The sequence below is a fragment of the Poeciliopsis prolifica genome, unplaced genomic scaffold (assembly GCF_027474105.1).
Source record: "Poeciliopsis prolifica strain line A6 unplaced genomic scaffold, Auburn_PproV2 SCAFFOLD004, whole genome shotgun sequence".
NCBI classification, from domain to species: domain Eukaryota; kingdom Metazoa; phylum Chordata; class Actinopteri; order Cyprinodontiformes; family Poeciliidae; genus Poeciliopsis; species Poeciliopsis prolifica.
In genome coordinates this window covers 16,432,058-16,455,507 of record NW_026562379.1, presented here as the reverse complement: position 1 = coordinate 16,455,507, position 23,450 = coordinate 16,432,058, and the positions used below count along the sequence as shown (strand labels likewise).

The window sequence follows — 23,450 nt, the reverse complement described above, 5'->3', positions numbered from 1 at the left end:
TTCACGAGAAAGGGATCAGAATTCAACTGCACAGTCACACCTCACCAAACAAACCAGACTTTCTAGACAAATGCAAATAAATTAAATATTAGTAGGTTTTCCCATTTTGTGTTAAAATTGAGGATTTAACATCTTAAAAAACTATTTCAGGTTGTGATAGAAGAGAAGAAACATTTCCCGCTTGCATTTTGTTTTTGTTAGACAATGATCTGAAGATCATTTTTGATCGGATGAAAATAAAGCGTATGCTGATCTCACCCAATGCAATATCATTAGTGTCCTCTTTTATTCCTCCCACCAAATCAATCCTCCTGTTTTCCTCCCATCCCCCCATCGTACAGCATCAAACGAATGATCGGAGAGAGGAGGAGAAAAGGCTAAAGAAAGAAAAAAAAAAGATGGAAAACATGTGGATGTACTCAGACTGAAGCAGGGTGTATTGATCTCATGATGAACTCAGAGGCCAAAAACAAACAGACCTTCAGTTAGGCAGCTTTGTGGCTCAGCCGACCAGATCCAACGAACCAAACAACAACCACCCAAAAAAAACAGTTAAACCGTTTCTGCGGGAGGGATTCCAGCTAAGAGCACCTCATCAAATACTCGGCGTAAGCCTCTGTGGATTTCAGATTGCTGGTGTCCACCGACGCCTGAGCTTTATCCTCCGCTGAAGGAGGCGAAAGAAGCACCGGCCTGAAGCGGCGAGGGCTATTTCTGCGCCTTAAAGATCTTAATGTGGCCTGACCTTTGAGACTGAAGGCACGGGCCGAGGTGGACATGAAAGGGCTGACACAGAGCGCAGTCATCCCTGCTGAGGGGGAGAGAGCAGAGAGACTCAGCTTTCCTTTAGACACACCGCCTTCTCAATCTGTTTTTACTCTAGATTTCATATTTATCCAAAAAGCAGGAGGCCACACATCTCTCTGCTGATACTGCTAACAGTAAAGGTGACCTTTTGTGTCTCTTTGAACATGTTAGCATAGGTATTTGCTATACAAAACACGTTCATTACAAATTTTTGCACAAAGTCATCCTCAGATAATGAGACTAGAGGTGCAGCGACTGCAGTTTTCTGGCCAATCACCAATTATGATCTATAAAAATCCCAACATACCAATTCTGATTTTAGCTGATACCAATGTTTTTTGTCTGAAATGTCACTAAATATAGAAAGAAAGTCACTCAATTGGCAATAGTGGGGTGACTATTACCTGGATACATGACTTTCTAGTCAGAACTCTATAATGGGAGAAAAAAAGAGGTCACTGGTTGATTTTTAGACCTTTGCTGAGGTAGATAAGATTGGAGAATAAGAACTTCTTCCTATGCATGTATCGGCTAATCACTCATCTCCCAAAATTTATTAAATTGGCACAGATAAATAGGCTGAACAATAAATGTGCTTCCTTAAATGACATTTTAGTCTGATAAGTTTTAGGGCTCTGTCACTTTAAATCCAAATAAGCTGCTGCTGAACACACAAAGTTTACACTCAAGCACAAAAATGGCTGCAAGCAGGTGTGCAATTATGCAGCCATACATATTTGAAAAGCAGAAGTTGAGCCTCCTGCACAACCAGCAACAGCTGTGTTTGTATTGACCATATAATTTTGCAAATTGGAATTTTGAGAACAAATTGACTTGTTTCAAAAAAACATGATTTCCAGAAAAGTTTTTGCGCTCGCTGAGGTGGTTTTATTAGTTGTAACGAAATGTTTGTATTCTGCAAGACTACAGTGGTAGTATTGGCAGAATTGAAGAAGGTGACAGGAAGTAGTTGGAGAATGATGGCACGGCTTGTTTTTTAATGGCGTATTGTGTGAACAAATTTATTCATGAATTTATTTGTGTTTCACGTGTTTTATTTAATGTGCCAAAAGGACACAATTACAAAAGTGTATCTTTTTGGCATTAGCGGAATATCTGGAAAGTTTGTGATGGAAATTCAGCCAAGAATGCAAAAAGTGGTTTCTGGATGTCAACAATAAAACACAGTTTCTCTTTTCCAGCAGCCATTGTACAGCGCATGCAGTGGAAAGCCAACTGTGTTTTGTTTTAAATCTGCTATGTAATTAAGTGTTCTCCATTTATGATTTTGTTTTATGTACTTAATGCTCTGCTGGTAATCTTTCTTGATTCTTGTAAAGTGTGAATTGCTTAGAAAAGTGCTATGTCAATACAGTTTGTTATTGTTATTACTATTATTGTCATAAAACCAGCTCACCTAAAATCCTGGAGCTTAGCTTGGGTTGCTAGGTAACGTGCGGAGCTCCGCTGGGGTTGCTGGGCAACATGCTGGGCTTTGCTGGGGTTGCTAGGTGACAGGCAGTGCCTGCTGATTTGCGACATTGCATTATGGAGGTTTTTAAAACTAATATATATATATATATATATTATATATATATATATATATATATATATATATATATATATGTGACGTCACTCTTTAATGAACTTTGTAACTGACAGCCATCTGGATGTAGAGTTGGTATGACAACAGCAAACAAGGCAAGCTTAACACTAGCTCTCTCGTCATTCCTAACCAATAAACAATATAAGTATGTTACAACTATTACTTACTTACAATTTTTGAATACTCTAACCACCTCTGTGTAATACTAAGATAACTATCTGTGATATTTACTGTAGTACTTACTGCCGAACTAGCAAAATTAGCTTAGCTAATGTAGCTTTTGCATGCTAATTAACACGGACATGTAGCTTATGTGTTTGCTACTAAATGTACTTACTCTCAGTCACCTGTACTTTATTCACATGAAGAGTTCGTACGTTCTTTAAAAACCGTTTAAACATTGATTTCTATGCTCCTCCATGATGTTAGCATTCTTCGTGTTCACTACGTAGAGAACGTCATCAATTGAGAGTGGAGGCAGATTGTTCACGTCGACTGACATGTTTCCATTCTCTGCATTTATACGAGTCGATCCTGACAGCAGTGGCTTTGTGTGTGTGTGTGTGTGTGTGTATATATACATATATATATATATATATATATATATATATATATATATATATATATATATATATATATATATATATATATATATATATATATAAATTTTTGTTTTGCTGGCCTTGAAGGCCTCTATGGATCGTTCTGCGCATGCCCATTAAAATAGCACCGATCACTTCCGGTTCAGATTAGCTGGAAGTTGAACTAAAAAAAAAAGGCATTTTTTTTCTTTTTTAATGTAATTGCTCGGAGTGTTTTGGGAGCGATAGAAACCCAAATGGAAGTAACAAAAGCATGCAAAACGCTCCTTTAAACATTCTTACGGACTAAATCTAAACCCAAAATCAAGCACTGACCTCCATAATCCTCTTAGGGAAGCAAGAAAAGGCGAAATATCCTCAATTTGCGTGTTTGCTGTCCTTAGTGGGACCGTTTAGTGATTAAAATACAAGAAAATGCGGTGCGGCGGCGGGCTTTAGGACCCAGAGCGTCCAACAGTGAAGAGGAGGAGACAGAGGAAAGTCGGAGTGACAGGAGAAAGCTGACACAGTAACCGCAGCATCAAGGAACCACCTCTCCTTTCTGCGAACAGGAGGAGGAGGAGGAGGGATGCAGCGCACCGGAGATGTTCGTCTGGGGACAGAGAGCCTCCGACAAAGCATGGGTGACCAGGTGTGACAGCTCCATCATCCAAGCAGCCGAGGAGATGCCGATAAGTTTGACTTCCAGCTGCTCATTCGAGGCTCCCGCACCACCACGTGTACCTGTCCCGCACATACACAGTTAAAACTAAACGCATATTCAATACGAGGAAGGACATCTTTTACTCCTGTGGTTGGTTTCAGCTGGGACCTGAAGGTGAGAACATTTATGCTGATTGCACTTAAAAGCTAAATTCAAAGAAATGGCATTCACGTTATTTAAGGATTTTTTTCAGCTTTGTATTTTACATAATTTTTTCTTCTACAACCTTCAAATAATCTGCAGCTTTTTTCTTCTTCTTTTCTTTTTTTGGCAGTATCAGTATTTTTCTTTCTATCAAAAGCAAACAAGAAAGCAGAGCTGCAGAGCATCCCCCTCATACTGCAAAGCTCTATTGTTTACTGGTCCACTTAATGGTTTACGACCAGCCTGGTGTGCAGTTTTAATAATCTGTAATCAGAAAAAGGCAGAAAGCATTCCTATCAATCCCCAGGTGATAATTCGGGATGTTTTCAAATCTTCAATGCTTTATGCAGGGGGGGAAATGTGAAAATGCAGCTTAAACAACGGGACACGCAGTGTTTCTCTTGCCAGGAGTCCTGATTAAAAGAAGGAGCTTTCTCTTCCGTGGGTGGGCACACAGCAATCCACTCAGTCTGTGAGGAAAACAACAGGAAAAAAAACACAATAATTAAAGGAAAGAAGCTTTACAATCAGGTGAGATTAGAAATCATTGGGGGGGGGGGGGGAAGGTAAAAACTAGATGCAAACAAACAAGATATAGGGAAAATTTAATTAGATAAGGTACATAAAACTGAACAAAAGGCATAGTAATATGCATATAAATGATTATTATTGAATAATTTAGGGAATTAATTTGATAAATTATCCTTTCCCTACCTTTTTATTTGGAGATGTTTTCCAAACTGCTTTTATTTTCCTTTAGAAGCTTTATTAAGAGAAACACAAACAAAGAGTTTTATAGATTTAAAAATAAACATTTAATGTACAAACTTTTTGCCATGTGGACTGAAAAAACACATGGAGTCAGAAAAGGCATCTCTAAAAGACTTTGAAACTGAATAAGATCAAATGGTAGCGTCATGCTGTGGGCCTGTTTTGATGCTAATATGGGAGGAAAAGTTTGGCTAAGATCGCACTTTGGACATCCTTGATTTACATTTTAAGGTTACAGACCTTAAAGTTTGCAATCAAAAGCAGCATTTTTATTTATTTATTTATTTTGCAACAAACGTCAAATTAATAATAAAAACGTAGGTATATTTTTTGGTAAAGAAAATAAACATGAGCACTTTTCCTTTAATTGAAGGTGATGAAACGTGCGGCGTGTTCAGGTTGTTGTGCTGCAGTTTGGATGATGTGAACAGTCAGGATGACATCTGTGCAGAATCTGTGCAGATACTGCAGGAATCGCTGTGGCAGTTTGGCGACGCTTGTCAACTAATCTGACACTTTCACAGCTTTATTCACTCAGAAAAAAGTGTTTGTTTTTACAAGCAACAAACAAGCAGCTATCGCTGTCTTTATCAAGGCTGTTGACAGTTTGAGACCAAATGAAAACACACGCATCATGGACATAAATATCATCATTTTAGGCTTTATTGTTGATTTATTTGAACTATTTATTCTGCAGCAAATTCAGTGTATTTAGAACGTTATTTTCTCTAATTTGTCCAGAATCGGGTAAAAGCAGTTCTGAGGCATGTTTGGTATCAAACACTCAACAGTGTCCAAATTTTAACAATTTATTTATCGTGAAGTTTAGAAGTTAAAAATATTTTATATGTTTGTGTGGAGAGTAATTATGCTTTTTTTTGTTTTTGCACATTTATTTGCATAACTTTGTGCTACTTTGAGCATTTGATGTTCATTTATGTTAGTTTTATGTATTTATTGTTACTGACTTCGAAGTATTTTTTATCATCTTTGTTGTATTGTAGCTTATTCTTATCTTCTAAGACAAATTTTCCTCCCAGCAAACTAATAAAGCTAACTTAGCTTAGCTGATGTTAGCTTAGCTCTACTTAGCTTCATTTCGCGATCTACCTGAACTGTTAGCAGTAATAAGGCCACGCAGAACCGATTGGGTTATTTTTAAATGCCATCCAGGCCACTTCAGTATCTGATTCAAATGTGACCTAACGTCCAGATCGCATTCATCCGAACTGAACGTCACTGTTTCACGACAAACGTCACTATTCTGCGTCTTGATTAAAAAAAACAAGCAGGAAGAAAAACAACAACCATGACGGACGACAATGAGGATTAAATGATTAAGTTGTTACTATGCTCCTACGGTTGGACTTGAAATATGTAAGCTATATTTCACTGTTAGCATCCATGTTTACATCTGTAAACCTTTATAGGTTTCTTTAAGCTCTTCTTCTTCTTTATGGCGGTTGGCAGAACGCTGACGCCATTGCGCCCTCTACTGTGCCTGCAGGGCACTTTCAGGTCATGTGCCCGTTCACCCTGCAGAACACGCTCAGGTCACATATTTTTCGAGTGCAAACGGCCACGGCAAAAAGTTTGACTGACAAAAAAATCAGAATTGGGTCACTTCAGGCTGCAGTGTGAACGCAGCCTGATTGATTCCACCAACATAGCTTAGCAAGAGTTCAGTGAACTTATTGAACAATCACGTTTGTTGTGATTATTTGTGATATGATTATTTGTCCAGCCCGATGTAATGTCCACAGTTTCTTTCTTCTGAAGAAACTTTAATATTCCACAAAAAAAAACAGAGTTTAGTGATAACTGGGAGTCCTTTCTGTTCTGTTTTTGGTGTAAATGAAAGTAACTGCTTCTCAATGTGTGCAGGTATGAAACAACGCCGTATTTGCCAAACATTGAGGCCTGTGCCAGGTATGTTCAGTGGGTGTCGTAGGGTCCTTTAATGAGATGCTTTCAATTCCTCCAAACTGCAGCAACACAACTTCTAACACAACATTAAAGCTGGCATTCTACTGGCATCCAATCTATTCCAGGATTAAATTGAATGTTGAAATGCTTAATTTCTAAGAATCCAGGAATCAGCCAATCCCTTTTCATCCTCATCCTCCGGCCAAAGCTTTAAAAATGACGTAAGATGTTTTTTAGGTCCGAGCTACGAAGGCCTATTGCAATCATAGTGTTCATTTTCTTTTTTTGTTCTAATCCACACTTTTGCTGTTTGTCTTGTTGATGATAAAAAAGCAGTAAATCAGAGTTTTTTACTCGCTATATAAACAAAATTGTAGTTGACTTGAAATTTGAGGTACCTAAACTATTAGGAGGTGTTCTCAGTTTCATGTCTCATAATAACAAAAATAATAATAATAATAATAATAAATTTTATTTGTAACGCACCTTTTATTTCAAAGAAATCTCAAAGTGCTACAGAGACTAAAAAAGATAAATTGTAAAGCTTACAGTAAAACATAAAATAATACATATCACACCAAGTGGTACCAAAATAAACATTAAAACCAACAATTTAAAATAAAACTTACAGTTCTACAGTTTTAAGTTCTAAATGACTTAAAACAAAAAAAGCTAAATTGTTGTATTTCCTTCCTGCTATTTATAGGTTTCTTTACATCTTTTTTAGGTTATGAAGTTGGTGACAAGAAGCTCATAAATACCTAGCTAGTTAGCATTGGCAACTAGTTAGCGTTAGCCTAAACCACCTGGAGTCACAGAAAAGTCCTATGACGAGATTAGATAGTTCAGTCATGACCAAATTTAAGACTTGTAATTAACGTAATTAAAGCCAACTTGTATTTCTTTAAGACATTTTTTATTGATACATAAATTTAAGACTTTTTATAAATAAATAAATACAAATAATACTTCGTTTTGTGGCTGGTGTCCTAAAGAAGCGTATTACAAATAGGAATGATTTTCAAGAGAAGTTGCTGACACAGCCATACAGTTACCTTAAAAAGTAAGTAGTTATTATTATCACTTTGTGAACTAATACTATGATCATGGAAAATACACAATACACATCCTTTAATATATATATCAGCTGGCTTTGAGCCCATGATAACTGCTTATATCAAGTTAAATTTTATCTAATTTATCAATGTATTCATTTCTCCTTTTCATTCGTGAATGTAGCTCTTTTTGCCTTCCGTACCAGCCAGTACATCTACAAATTACATCCCTGAAGAGAATTTCAGCACACACACACATGCACACACTCCACAAACAGCGTAAGACTGTGAGCCGCAGCCAGTTCCTTCACACTGTATACTCTGTCTCTAACATACAAAACAACACACTCCCTGCAGAGAGATGCTGGAACCATGTGCAACATATTGCAGATGGATGATTTCTCATTCCTCTGGCCTCTCTGCACATGAGCACCAGCTGTGTGTTTTTGGTTTGAGTTGGAAATGCTTGAGAGTAATTGATGCAAGGCTGCAAATGACTGCAGCGTCTGATTCTACTGTAATCTGGGAACAGAATGAGTTGCATGTCAGAGGTTAGATTGGGTGTACGCCGCGGATTGATTAGAGTTTTTGCACAGCGGGGTTCAAATAGTCAGCGCTGAGTGTGACTGTGTTTATCTGTTTTTATTTTTAACCGTGCAGAGGAAATAAGCGATCCTCTGCGGCTGTAAAATGAAGAAGCCTCCTAACCAGGAGGTTCAGTGTTTATCGAGCCAAGCAGAGGAACAGCACTGAAATGGCAAATTAGCCTCAGCTTCATTTCTCCTGCAGTGAGCGCTCCACTTGACGGTGAATGTGTTTCCATAGGAACATGGTGTTACTTTGAGCTCTCGATGTTCCTGCCTGTTTCTTTCTTTCTTTCTTTTTTTTTTTTTGCTTATCTTTTCTGTTTGGTTTCCTCCGCACTCGTCATGCAGAGGCAGAAAGAGAAAAGGGTTGGAAAATGAAATCAATAGGGCCATTTAATTAGCAGCAGGGCGACTCAGATTTCTTCCTCCTACTTTGGCATCTCTAAAAAAAAAAAAAAAAAAAAACATAAAAAAAAAAAACCCAGCTTGGGTCTCCTCAGCCTGACATCTCTGTTAGTCAAGATGTCTTTTTATTAGAGCCTGCGAGGCGTGTGCAGCTCCTGCTTTTATCTGCATCCGCTCGATTTGTATCAGCCGAGGCTTTACAGCAGATAACTTCCAGGATGATTAGTTGGCGTGTTGCGCTGAGAGAGAGAGAGAGAAAAGACTGCAGAGTTGCTGAAAATCCTCATGAGAGTCAGCAGTGCCACTGAAGATTTGAGGGAGATTTCTTTGCGTTTCATTAAAGAAGTTTAGTTATTTAATGATTATGTAGGGATAACTGTGTTTGAGAAAACTCCAAAACAATTTTAAACAATTCATCAATTCACAATTAACTTCAGCTTAAAAGGTGTCCCAGTTGATTAAGAATTTCTGCTTAGTACAATAGCGCGTTCGGGAGATTGTAGATAGAGGGAACGGGAATACATTTCTGCCAAGAAAGTCAGAAATTTGAAGATCAATTTCAGAAATGTTCTAGAAAAAACAAGGACATTTCTGAGCTCCAAAGCTGGAAATATGTTGGGGAGAAAAACGCTTAAAAAAAAACTTAAAAATTTCTGAGCTCCAGAAGTTAAAAAATGGCAAGAAAATTTTTTTTTTCAGATTATGTCAGAAATTCTCGTTAGGAAGGAATAAAATCTGATTTGGGTGCAGCTTTTCAGTAAAAGTCTCTGGATAAACTTGGTTTTACATTTTGTTAAAACTTGGTTATAAAAACACAAAATTATGTAGCTAACAATTTTTACCCTGATTACAAATGAAAAAGCCTTCATCTGCATCTTCAGGTCAACTTTTTATCATTTTTGAATTAAACAAAAGCAGCCCACGGACCACAAATGGCCCCTGTGCTGCACTTTGGACACCTCTGCATTAATCAATAACGTGCATCCCTGCTCCAAATATATCGTCTATGATTTTCAGGTTTGTCCTTGCAGGCTCCTCTCCACCCGACTGGATGTTTTACAAGCTTTAGTCAGAAATAGAGGCAGGGTGATAATACAGCTGACTGACGTCTTTTTACGGTGGCTGGGCAGAGAAGGAGCGCAGGCGGAGAGGGCTGGGTTGTAATAAAGCTGAGTGCATCTCTCCCGGAATGAGGCTGCAGGAGTCTGCATGCCTTGCATGTATTGTCTCTAAAAGAGAGGCGGACATGTTCGTTGTTGGAAAAGAAAAACAGAATCACTCGAGGTGCTTCCCCTGCAGGAGGCCAGCGGAAAATAAAACCACACCGGCTAAAAATACCCAGTTATACCGTTTCATTCCTCCTTCTTCTGTGGTGTGTTGAAGCGCGTTATTGAATCCATCGTGTGAGCTGCTCTGAATACTGACTGATGAGCTATTATGTAGTTTGGTGAAATGACACTTCATTATCCAGACCGGAATGAAAAGACTCTCAAGACACAATGAAGATTGCTTTTCCATATTTTCTCATTAGATTGTTCACAGCAGCATTTCTCCTTACATCTTTACGACCAGAAGTTCATTCATTAAAGTGTTACGCACTGGAAAACAATCTTTATTTAACGATTTAGGTAAACTCCAGTTTGTTTGTGGGGTGAATGCATAATCAAATCAAATTCTGGTCTGGTTGAAGTGAACTCTACTGCGGTTTGGATGGCTATGTGAACGCCAAGTGGACCGAAGACCGCTCCAAAAGCAGTAAGTGGATTCCAGCGCAGGGCATTCTGGGTAAATACAACCAAAACAAATGCGCTAGTGGGAGAAATGACTCGTTGTCTTTTACCGAAGACAGAATGCAGAATGTTCAACCGCTAAAATCTGATGCCACTCCATTTTTGTTTACATTTTGTGAAGAAAGAAGTTTCTTCTTCAGACGTTTTTACATCGTTCCCTTAAATGGTTCTTGGTGCAGCATCCCTAGAGGCGAGGAGGGGAACAGGTTTTTCAAAAGGTTGGTTTCATTAGACTAAAAAAGAATCGCAGCAGCTGAAAATGGAACAAATGTTGAAGTTTTAGTCCCTAATTTCACAGATATTGATGTGAAAACATCCTATATCTGAAGTCTAAAATGTGTTTTATTGGGATTTTTTGTTTTAAGTCGTCTTAAAGTGGTTCATAACCGTGAAACAGAAAGTCGTGGTCTTTGAGAGAGTGAATACTTGGTAGAACCAACTCTCACTGAATTTACAATGACAAGTCTTTTGGATGCACATCTCCATTTTTCTCCCATAATATATCAAAGACTGAGAGCATCTGCAATCATACATTTTCAAATTGAACGGCAGATTTCCAATTGGATTGACTTGATTTTGCAGCTTTTTAAGATCTGCTAGCAGATTACAGTTGTTTGATTTTAATGACTGTCTGAAAACCCTTTGTAACATCTACTGTACACAGATTTCTGGTATTTTTTTCACCTTCTGGTTTATTCTTTCCTTTACGGTCTTTATTTTAACAACCCACAGTGGGACTTTATTAGCAGTGAAATCTCTATGGGTGGCCATTCATATCACAGTCCTCTGAGCTGACGCCAAGCTAATTAAATAGTCTGAGCTCAGAGAATTACTGTAGGAATCAATTTGGATTGCAGAGACAGAGGAAACTAGTTGATTATTAGCAACACTGTAGTATTCTTCCTCTGCAATAACGTGTACTGCAGATTCGATACTTGAATCTACAATTCAAATTTTGTACATTTTAATTTATTGAAGATTCAAAATTTGCATATACAATAAAATGGATGGTGTATTAGAACAATTTAGGCCAATTGTAGATAGAAATATAGAGAATGTTTCTGCCAAAAAAATAAATAAGAAACCCCTTTAAAATGATTGGTTAAGACTCTTCGCACGTGACGTCACGTTCTCCAGAACTCCGCCCACTTTGCTAAGATGGCCATCAAAACAACCAATGCGCTCATTTAAAGCTAGTCTAAAAACGAACGTTTGTTACGTTATGTCGCTTCTGTTTAGCTGGTTTTACTTTAAAAATTGGTCGGCTTCGCATACAGACAAGGGTAGAAACCAAACTTGTCATTTGATTGTAAAACATTTGACGAGGAAAGATGGCGGCGGCGACGGATAGCAGCCGTCAACCATAATGACCGGCAGCCCTCGGTGTAATCACAGATTAGCAGCAAATACGTTTACAAGGCAAGACGACTAACGTTCACATACATTTTAAGAAAATATGATAGATTAAAAATATCTAAAATATCGCATTATGGAGAAGGTACGCGATTAATCATTGGTAACCATGGAGACGATGCCGCACAGTCATGTAGCCTAGCATGTATGGGAAAAACTGGTTAGCATCTCGTCTTTTGTACGTTTTTAATGTTTCTCTGGTTTAAAGGGAAACGCTGTTTATGACATAGTGCTATAAATCAGGTGGTGTGAATTCAGACAAAGTAATTAATTTGATCAACACGTCAGGAGGAAGGAAGTACGGGTCGGTTTCTAAGCTAGCTGTTTCTAGCTTTTGTAAATCCCGCTGTCCATGAGCCCCAAACAGGTGTGTGACGTTCACAGACAAACCAGCTCGACTCGAACAAGTGGAAGAAGCCATGAATGAACTGGCAAAGACAACTTGGGAAAAAAATTTCATACTCCGGATTCTCACTTCCGACGTCCATCATGGCGTCTGGAAGTGACGTAGTTGCAAACTGTTAATAGGAATCTAATCCAACTCATTTAAATGTTATAAGTTTATTGAGTTGTGAGAAAGTCTTATAAATATGATACAAAGGATTAAGGGTTTTCTAAATTTCAGTTTTGTTATTTCGTTAGTTTTAGTTAACTATAATAACATTGTCCCACCACTGACATTACTTACATGGGTTGTAATTGCTTCATAGTAAAATGAATTTCTTTATCTGAATCTATCAAAATTTGGTGTTAAAATGTGAAATCTAAATGTTTTTGTCTTCACAGACCTTTGTTGGACAGCTGGACGGAGTTTTAAGGAGCTGGGTTGTTTTTGTTACTCTGAAGCCATAAATCAACAAAAATCAACTTTTGTTTCCTGAAGAACATCAAGTCAATGTTCACCACTGGATTATACTTCTGTAGCCTTACTTCGTTCACACCTAAATGTTCAAATCTATTCCCAAAGCTAACCCTGGATGTTGCGTCTTTATGAAGCATCAGAAAGTAAAGCTAAGGAAATATTTTTTACTGTTTCTGCTGCAGCTAAAGAGAAACAAGTGCAACTAATTGATCAATAACCATTATTGTCACTTTTTGCTGTTTGAGAACAAAATTGGAGACCAAAGCTTCTCCAATAATCCAACTCAACTTTTAGGTGCTGGGATAAACTCATCATGTGCTTTTTTGCTCTGGACCCGGCGCTGAAACAAGAGAAAAATTAAAGAATAGGATTAAAGGTGGATTATCACAGCAGCTGCCTCTGCATAAGCCCATCGAGCCAGCCGGCTTGTAGATTACGTTTGCCTGTTGATGCGGCCTCTGGAGCGGTTCGTCTTTAATGGAGAACAGAGACGAGCTGGAGCACCCCCTTCTGGAAGAAAGCGCCGCCAACAGGCTGCCATCCGGTCAGACCCAGCAGAACCAGGCGCCGGTCGGGCTTTTTAAGGGCATTCTGGTGAAGTGTGAGGAGGACCGAACGTATCCTCCGCTGGGCTGGAGAGGCTACTGCAGCCATCCTCCGGAGTTGCTGGACGCCTGCGCCCTGCCGCGCAGCCTGGAGTCGCTCTACCCGGCCGGGCCGCTGTGGGGCCAAGCGGACCTGCTCAGCAAGGAGTACCTGGAGACCACATTTGTGGACATCCGGCCCGGTTCGGCGCTGGAGAGGAAGCTGTTGGCTGAGGCGCAGGACTTCCACAGCGCCCCCTACAGCATGGATGACGAGGACGACCTGCTTCCTGACTCTGACGTAAGAAAGAAAAACAAACAACTCCTGAGTTTTATCTGAAATCTGTTAGAAAGTAGTTACGATGAGATATTCTTTTACAACTTAGAGTGTAGCTAACCCCCCAGTCAACTTTTATTTAGCAGATTAAGTGTCTAATTAATAGAAAGACTTAGAGACAGTGAAAAAAGAAAATTTTTGACATTTACCCCAGAATTCCGAATATTTTTCTCAGAAAATTCTGACTTGTTTCCTAAGATTTTGACTTTTTTTTTTCTCAAAATTCTTTTTTGTTTTCAAAATGTCACTTTTTTTCAAGATTCTCACTTTTAATCTCAGAATTGTAACTTTAACCATTTTTCTCAAAATGCTTTTTTTTTTTATCAGACTTTTGTCATCTTTTCAAAAATGTTTTTTCTCATAATTTTGACTTTCACCTCAGGATTCAGAATTTTTTCCTCTTATGGATTCTGACTTTCTTCTCAAAATTCTTTTTTCTAAAATTGACAAGTTTGTTTGAATTCATCTTCAACGATCAAAGCCCTGAGAAAAAGTTGGCATTCAGCGATTAAAGAATTCTGACTTAATCAGAATTCTGATTAAAAAAGTTGTAATCATCCTCTTTTGTACTAAACAAGTTTTTTAGGGCTTTATCTATATATTTGTGTGTGAATTTTGACATTTCCAGATAAATTTGTTAAGATCCATATTATTTTGCCTGAAACCGCCTCAGTGCTGCCCTCCTCAGGTTGAATGAAGCAGTTGAATTCTCCTGTTTTTCTTGTGTTGATGCGAAGAGCAGCCATATTAAAATGCAAAGTCAGTCCTACGAGTCGTAATTGGTTGTTGTTCCCAGTTTTCCAGTGGGAAATCAGTTTGCAGAGGGCTTTCCAGTTATTTTTCCCCAATTTTCCCAGTCAAGAAACTAAGTAAATAAGAAAGCGGAAAAGAGATGGCGAATTTTGACTGAGTTCATGTAGAAATAAAGCAAGAATGAGCATGAAATATAAGGTTTTAGTTGCTAACAGAAATAATTGTTTTACGGGCACAGCGAACCAAATTTAGGGATACATATTTAGTTTTTCACTGATCGCTGAAGGATGGCTCACTTCTCTTGGCATTCTCGACTCTTCATTCTGTATTTTTTAACATGAAAGCAAGAGACCTTTATGTTCTCTGTAGAGCTACTGGCGGCTGAACAGGAACCTAAAATAGATATATGAGCGATGCATTCAAGGTAGGCAGCAATTCACCTGTTTCTGTCAGAAAGCCAGGTTATATAAAGCTGCTGGTGCTTTAGCACAGGCTCCAACAGAAAAAGAAATGTAGTCTCTTTTTAGAAAACTGTGAAGCCATATGTGCTCCTAGATTAGTTATTTATTTTCAGGATTGTTTGAGTTTACATTCACAGCTGAGGTGAAAACCGCAGAAAGTTTTAAGTTTTATCTCATGAATCTGTAAAAACATATTTGTCCTCTGTGTTTGTGTCGTTTAAAACACTTCAATAAAAGTGAATGTGCAGTTTAGAATATTTAATATTTTGCCCTATTGAAATGTCCAAAAAAATGAGTTTGCACTGTTTTACTTTTCCTGAGACAAACTTACTGTTCATAAAAGTACCATATGTAGTGAATTTTGCGACGTTTGAAAGCTGCAAAATGAGCTGATGAGAAATATTGATTGTGAGGTCATCATGGATGCTGAGCAACACAAAAGAAAACACAGGAGCTCTAAGAAGCAAGAGAGAATGTGAGGCAATACGCATGATGATGGTGTACTCGGGCCATTGAAGATGGGGGGGGGGAAGGAGTAAATTTCTCCCAGAAAATTAAAAAAGTTTGAGACCAAACTCAGAAATTTTCAAGAAAAAACTTGGAAATTTGCATTTATTGAAGTTCTCTTGTTGCTGTCCTGGTCATTGTTGTCCAGTTTGAACAGAAGTCTCATCCTGCGCTGCACTCAGCCCACTACAGTGGGAGTGCATGGCCGCAGATGAGGAATTTACATCCCACAGGCGTCACACTGGGACGGACGTTCAGGCAGATGGCGATCTGTGAACAGCATCTTGAAAATCCCTAAATGCACCAGCTGTGTGTGGCAACAACGCTAATACCTGGATTAATGTTCAGAACGAACACAAAGCTCCATCAGGCAAATTAAATGGAAGAAAAAAGACAATAACCTGGACCTTATCATAATTGGTTTGATACAACCTGCAATATATTGTAGGAAGGAAACGATTAATCGAATCTTTCGAATTCAAAGAATTTTATATATCCCCAAGGTGCAAATAAAGGCGACATGTAAAGCATAAATAAAAATAAAAACAAGATGAGATAGAATGCAATATGCATGATTATGATTAATCGTGATTAATCGATTACTGAAACAATTGGCAACTAATTTAGTAATCGATTAATCGTTAACTTGAGTATCCAGACTATTTTAAAAAGGCGTTTGCGGAAAGAACAACAGACTCTGAGCAGTAATTAACAAGACTGTATAAAATAAATACACATTTTGCACTTAAAATAAAAAAAACCCTTCCTTGTCTGTAAATATGTTGTGCACATGCATCCTTTGCTACAAATAATCAAGCATTCACTAAAGGAATGCTGTGTTTTTGCATTTCAGGCAGTAAAATGTCTATTTTGTTAATTAAAAATAATTATGCTAAAATGGTTATAGAAAAATCAACAGATTACCGTTTGTTTTAGCCCGATTAATTGACTGATCATCAGAATAATCGATAAATACAATAATCATTAGCAACAGCTTAGAGCTTGATCACCAGCATGAACAGAACAATGACTTCCACATGCAGATGCATAAACACAAAGTTGGGCATACTTTGAAAATGAATCATCAAATCATATTTTTGCATTTCATAATTGATTTGTAGGAGCAACAGAAGGCATTTCATACGATTGGTAATGTGCTTTAAAAGCAGAAGGACATTCTCTTGATGTGCAGCTTGTTCATGCAAAAAAATGAACTAAGCAGAGTAGCCTGGTCGGGTCGGGGGAGTCAGATCGAATATGCGTAGCTATGCGCAGACGTATGAGTCACGGTTAGCCTGCAGTCAGTGGAGTTTGTGCACGTTCACAGCATAACCCCATTAAGTCACAAGCAAGTTTTTCCGGTTGCTGTAAAAAAAACACGTGAGAATAAAAACAGAATATTTTTCCTGCTTTTGTGAACTCCGATTCGTGAAAGCAGATTATCTTACTGAGCTTTCAAATTTAATAACTGGAAGGACGGATGTAAATTTCTTTAAATGTTTTATTTATCTCAGAAATGAAAACCTGGTGTTTCGTAGTTCCTGCTGCTCAGATCTGGATCTAAAAGAGAAAAATATCTGCAGAAACTGGCCGGAAGTCCCGCTGAATGTTCTCTGTTTGGATCCCAGGACTCATCAATCGACGACCTCAGCGATACGGACAGCGACGGAAACTTTCCCCTGATGATCCCTCAGGACTACCTGGGTCTGGCCTTTTTCTCCATGCTCTGCTGCTTCTGGCCGCTGGGCATCGCCGCCTTCTACCTTTCTCAAAAGGTAAAAGCCTGAACTCACACAGTCCAACAGGAGGCACGCCTGCTGCAGCACAACTGCTGCAGGTCTATAGTCCCAATGTTTACATCAGCAGTGTCCCAACTTTCTGTCACAGGGGCCAAAATTATCATTTTAATGTATTAAATAAAATATTAATTTCAACAAATATTTATTTTTAATATCAAATGAATTTCTTTACATTTATCTTCTGGATAAATAAGTTATTAATTAAGTCAGTTCTGTCTATTATGAAAGTTTGGTTATAAAAAGATTAATATTTTGTGTTATAATTAACATTTAACACTGTAAGGAAATTGTCTGCATTAATAATGTCACCCTGATTAAAAATAAAAAGCTTAATAAACAAATTTGCGTCATTCTTAATTGACAGTTGAGGCCACAAAAAAATCAGTTGACGTCCTGCAAATGGCCCACGGCCCGCACTTTGGACACCCCTGGTTTAAATGTAAAAGTTTTTATACATTTTGAGACCAACAAAAAAAACAGACATTGTAAAAACTCAAACCTAACCGTTTTCTTTAACATCCTGATGTTATTAGAGCAAAAACTAAAGTTTAAAAAACTGAAATTATTATTTTGCTGTAATAAAATCAGATTTAGTTCAATTTGTTTTTTTTCCTAATTCTCACCCTTCGTTTAAAAAAAAACAACAAAGCTTGACGTCTGCTAAATAATACTAAGTAATATTATCACTATATTTTCTTAATAGTACAACCTTATTCTCGTACTGATGTATTATTTCCACTTTGCTGTGCCTTTATCTCTTAATATCAAAAAGGTTTTCTTATTGCTCCACCAACAAACTCGCCCTTCAGAAATAAAATAACAAAGTAAAACATTCACTAAACCTTGCAGTGTAAACAGCAGTAAAAAACATTTTCTTTAAGATTTAATCAGAAAAAGAGAGAAATGGGATGGATTTCCGATATTGTGGAGCTTTACCTAAAGCAGGGTCAAACTCAGAGACAAGGACTGCAGGGAGAGAAGAGGACAAAAAAACCCTGATGAATCCTGAACGCTGTTTATGATTCAGGGATGGAACATAATGTGGGATTAGCGAGTGATTGAACTGAGGGGAGGAGGAAAGCCATGCAGGACAAATACCCCTCTCTCTGATTTTACTGTATTTTTATATTTTTTTCCCCAAACCGCTAATCCTTATCCCACTGTCTTCTGCTTTCCAGACCAACAAGGCATCAGCTCAGGGGGATTTTCAGGGCGCCAACGCGGCGTCCCGCCAGGCCCTGTGGCTCTCCGTGCTCTCCATTGTGTTTGGCATCATAACGTACATCTGCGCCATCGCAGCGCTGATCTCCTACCTGTCTGCAAAGCCATCATAAGAGCCGCGGCTCGCACATAGACGCAGACACACAAAGACACAAACAGTCCATGAACATCCACACATCATCGGCAAAACGACGACTCGACGAAAAGATTTCAACCACGTCTCACTGGAATAGGACGAAATGCAGCCCAGAGGACATTCCTCCACTTTCTGACTCGACTTTCTCACCGAGTTTGACAAATTTGTGTCATGCTTGTCATCACATGTGGAGCTTAAATTAAATTTAAAGGTGACCTGTTACGCTTCCTAGAACAAGTTAGAATTGGGTGTCTAAAACTGGCAAATTTAAATTGCAAAAATGAATTACATTTAAAATGCAAAAAATTATTTAGTATGATTATTCTTTTTCTTTAGTTTAACTGGTTAATAAAAAGTATTTTTTTAAGAAAACCTTAAAAACCCAAAACATAAAAAAGGCTACAGATTGTTGCTTTGTTAAAAAAAAAACTGTTTACACATTTTTGTCTTCAACAGTTGTTTTATATTTTCTTGGCCAAATCTTTATCGTTATTGAAGTCTGGTCAGGGGGCCGATCAAAATCATTTCAAGGGCCACAAATGGCCCTCCAGCCACTCTTTGGACATCCCGGGTCTATGGGCGATACAAAACATATTTATTAAATATTTTAGCACAAATTCATTCTTAGATGATGGGAATTTTTCTAAAATACTCGTGTTGAGTGCCGTTCAGAACGAAGTGTTTTAGGGCCTCTGTCACTTTAAATCCAAATAAACGGTTTATGTAGCCACGCCCACTAAACTCAACGTTTACGCTCACACCTAACAATGGCTGAAAACAGATTCACAATTACACAACCATCTTTAAACTTCATGCAAACGTATGTTATGAATGGTAAACCAATAGAAAAACACTTTTGGAGTGTGTACAGCAGTAAAGCCATCGTTATGCTACTTGATTGGACATTTCCTGTTAGCTGCTGAAGCTAGTGAGGTGAACCTTAATAGACATGGAGTCATGTCCATAAAACCAAACAGTTTCAACTGCAGGACAAGCAGGAATCTGTCAGAAAAATACTTGTATCTATCGCTCCTGTTTCTTATCCAATTTCTATGAAATACGGCTTAAATTAAAGCTGAGACGGTTGCTGGTGTATAAACTGACCCTGGGTAGAAATCTGGAAACACTTTGGTTTTTGTCAAGACACAAGAGTGTATTAAGCAAGTTTCTCTTTTGTAATGGTCAATAATGTAGTTTTACATTATTACCGCTGTATGATTTTAACAAACTTCGGCTCCGATGCTTTATGAACTGTCATTCTGTTTGGTTATTATGAATGTCGTCACATTCTACGAACGAACGGGGAAATAAGTCCAGTTTTTATTGAGGTTTTGGAAATCACGGTGGTAAACTCAGTTAACCTGCTGCAGTTACGTTGGCCTTGGTAGGTAACGACACAGTTTCCTTTCATTGTGACTTAAAAATCTGTAAGTTATTGAAACGGCTAATTTTCCAGACACCAGAAAGCATCAACTTGTTGTCAGACGACACAATAAGGTGATTTTGTTTGTTTGTTTGTTTTTTAAGCACTTTGGCTGTTTTTTTTTTTAGAAGCATTTGAAACCCAAATTTTTGCATAATGGGTCCCCTTTAAATACATGCAGAATTTTCCACAATGTGAATGGATGACAAAAGACGCAGGAAGAGTCAAAGTTTGCAGATTTATCTTGGAGGCGACTCCTGCTGGACTTTTCATATCCAGCGCCTGCCAGAAGCAAAGTTTCTTCCTCAACATCTCCTCGTGATTTCATCTTGTTTACCTGCAGAAAGGACTGCCTTTTGCTGTGTTTTAAAGCCAAGTTTTATCTTTATGATGATAACAATAGAGTGCCATTATATATGAAACGAAATGAAATCAAGATATGAAGTGTGGATATTTTAAAACACATCTGGAAGTAGGAGTGAAGAAAAGTGCCAAAAATATCAAAGTGACCCAACTGTGAAGAAAATCTCCCTAAAATGTAAATTCACATATATTTTTTTCCTGTTAAAAAAGAATTAAAATACACAGGGAAATGGTTTTGTCAGGCCGAAACCATAAAAACAAAGCAGTGCACCTGTTTAAATGTAAAAATAATAGTGATAAGGTAAGAAAAAAGCTGGAAAAGCTAATGTGACGAGTCATTATCTGCATGGCACTTTTGTGTTTTACCAACATGTCCATAGCTTTATCCGTTTTGTTATTGGGTCCAAAGTTCTTAAAAGAAAAACTTTGATAAACCCTAAAAGAAATTCTGACCATATTGGTTTAAGCATAGTCATTTAAAGAAAATACCCAGTAAAATAAAGGAACCATTTCACATCACATTTCTGCAATAGGATGGTACCAGTGAAGTTTGGTTCGTAACAAAATACAGAAATTACATCTGAAAATTTATGAGAATCAGAGAAACGGATCAAATCAAAACCTTCCCACGTATTTTTGTCTAGTTTTCAGTGTTGGACGTCGTGTTTGCAAACGCAAGCTAGCAAAGTAAATGTTTTCTGCCACAGGATTGAAAAAAGAGCCAAAAACCAGAGACAACAGTTTTAAAAACATTTAAAATGTGTTTCTTTGAAACAACTAGCTTAGCATTAATGTCTTCAGTCAGAGACTGAATGAAGCTGGTGTGATACAGACCACTACAGGAGATCCTTCTTGCCCACAGAAATCAACAGCAACGCTTTGAAGAAACTTGTATAATTTCAGCTACAACTTTTAATTTACCTTTGAGGTTACTAATGTATTTGTAAAACTGAACTGAAGTCAATATACCAGCTTGTTTAGAACAACTGGCGTCACAGACTCATCAACCTTGAAATAATGAGAAAAACTGAATTAAAATAACCTAAATGAAGCTCTGAAATTAATCTGTTAATTTAAACTGGTTTAACGTGATGCTGCAAAAAAAAATTGACTTTCTCAGGGCTGTTAATTAGGTTTGTTAATATTTTTGTGATTAGTATTTTTGCTTTGTAATATTTACATCTGCTTCCCAACTGCTGTTTTATACAAAAGACGTATCTGGATCATTATAGATAGTAGTAAAAACAGTAATAAATTACTGACAAGAAACTCAAATTCTCTTGGAAAAAAACCCCAAGAAAATGTATGTTTGAAAAATTTTAATTTTGCTTGTACAAAAACTGAAATTTCTGAGTTTGAAAAGTTGCAAATTTGCTTAAAAAAAAAAAATTCACAAATTTTCTTGAACAATGAAATTTCTGATTTTGAAAATTGCCTAGAAAAAACTAATGAAAAATAAACTCAGAAATTTTCTTTGAAATTTTCAGTTTCAAATTTTCTAGAAAAAAAATCACATTCACAAATTTTCTAGAAAGAAATATGGAGATTTCTGAGTTTGAAAAAGTTGCAAATTTGCTAGAAGAAATTTCACAAATTTTCTAGGATTCTGAGTTGAAAAAGTTAAAATTTTGCTAGAAATAACTTGTACATTTTGAGAATAATTTAAAATTTTCTGGAAAAGAAAAGACATCAAATTCTGAGTTTGAAAAGTTGCAAATTTGCTAAAATCAAAATCACATTTACAAATTTTCTATAAAAACTTAAAAATTTCTGATTTTGAAAAATCTAAAATTTGCTTTGAAAAAGCTCATATTTTGAGAATAATCTCCAAAATGTTCTAGAAAAAAAACTTTAAAATTTCATGAGTTTGAAAAGTCTAAAATTTGTGAGAAATTTACAAATTTTTGAGATAAACTTGAAAATTTCAGAGTTTCTAACTAAAAAAAATTGTCTTGTAAAACTCCAAATATTTTCCAAGTTTTCTCAAAATTTTCTGAGATTAATCTCAACATCTCTGAATTCTCTGGTGAAAATTTACTCCTTTTATTTTCAATGGCCCTGATACTCTTATGCTTTTTAAATGGTTCTGATCATTTTCTCACTGATGTTACTGACGGGTACCGGAAAGTAAAATCCTTTATCAAATGCTTAAATCACTGGTACCAAATTGTTGCAGAACTGTGTGGAGTGCTACCAAAATGTACAAAATAATAAATAACAAAAAAGACTGACGGAAAAGCCAAGATTTTCTATTTTGCTGTACAGTTTTTATAGAGTCCACAGCTGACCTAAAAGCATCAAAACACTCCTTTTCTGTTGTTTTAGAGTTTATTAGGACTGTTAATGTCACCACACTGTGAGTCTTACCCTCAGTTCCACTGACGTTCTGCACACAGCATCACACTCCAACTGACCCAACTCACCGTTTGTCTCCTCACAACATCTACATCTACTCAAAAACTAAAACCGACCAACCCTTCGATGTTTCTGTCTTACAACAAAGACATAAACGTGCATCGTTTTGCCGGAGCAGCTGCCTCAGGCTCAGGGTTTCACTCATCTTGTGTCACTTCTTCTAATAATTATAAAAAGAGTGAAAGGGAGTCGATAAATTAATATTTTTTGTTGCTTTTTTTCCTTTTTCTGCTGTTTGCAAAGCCCACTGTCACCACCAGGGGGAGCCCGAGGCTCACACTGGAGCCATGAAATAATTACATATATTTTCAAATAAAAGTTCTTTAAATGACTTTTCATTATTTGAAATTGCGTTTTTGATTATTTCATGGAAATTTACTTAATTTAACGGTACATTTAATAATTTATTGATAGATTTAAGAATTTTATGACGCATTTAATTCATTAACCGAAGATTTGCAAGGTATATTTCTATAATTTTGTGAACCCCTGCTGCTCTGTACGTTCTCATCTTCTGATTGTCTGGTTTTTCAGATTTTGATTTTACGCTTTACTTAAGCCTGAATATGTTGAGGGTGGTGGACAGTGGGCTAACCTTTCAAACTGTGCTTGCAGGCCTCAGAAATCCTTGAACCGACTCTGCTTCCATGTGTGAAATAACTGTGAATATTTAAGTGGAACATCAGTGAATAAATGCACATAACTAAGATCGGCCATTCCTCGACTCATTTCCTACCTCATTAGTCAGACATTGTGCCTGTCTCTGCTCCTGAGCTAAAG

At 37.3% G+C, this 23,450-nt stretch overlaps 1 protein-coding gene across 1 annotated transcript; it reads left to right on the top strand.

Annotated features, from left to right (window-relative positions):
• The first annotated feature begins 3,536 nt into the window (after positions 1-3,536).
• tmem91 (transmembrane protein 91) lies at positions 3,537-23,377 on the top strand. The gene is made up of 4 exons (XM_055028694.1): positions 3,537-3,832; positions 12,596-13,556; positions 16,942-17,088; positions 18,291-23,377. The coding sequence occupies exons 2-4, from the start codon at positions 13,149-13,151 to the stop codon at positions 18,444-18,446; spliced, it is 711 nt and encodes a 236-aa protein (XP_054884669.1). The 5' UTR covers positions 3,537-3,832; positions 12,596-13,148; the 3' UTR covers positions 18,447-23,377.
• Positions 23,378-23,450: the final 73 nt, after the last annotated feature.

Coding starts and splice junctions, on each gene's coding strand:
- tmem91 (XM_055028694.1), top strand. CDS start 13,149: ATGGAGAACAGAGACGAGCTGGAGCACCCCCTTCTGGAAGAAAGCGCC. Junction 13,557..16,941: donor ACCTGCTTCCTGACTCTGAC/GTAAGAAAGAAA, acceptor TTTGGATCCCAG/GACTCATCAATCGACGACCT. Junction 17,089..18,290: donor CCTTCTACCTTTCTCAAAAG/GTAAAAGCCTGA, acceptor TCTGCTTTCCAG/ACCAACAAGGCATCAGCTCA.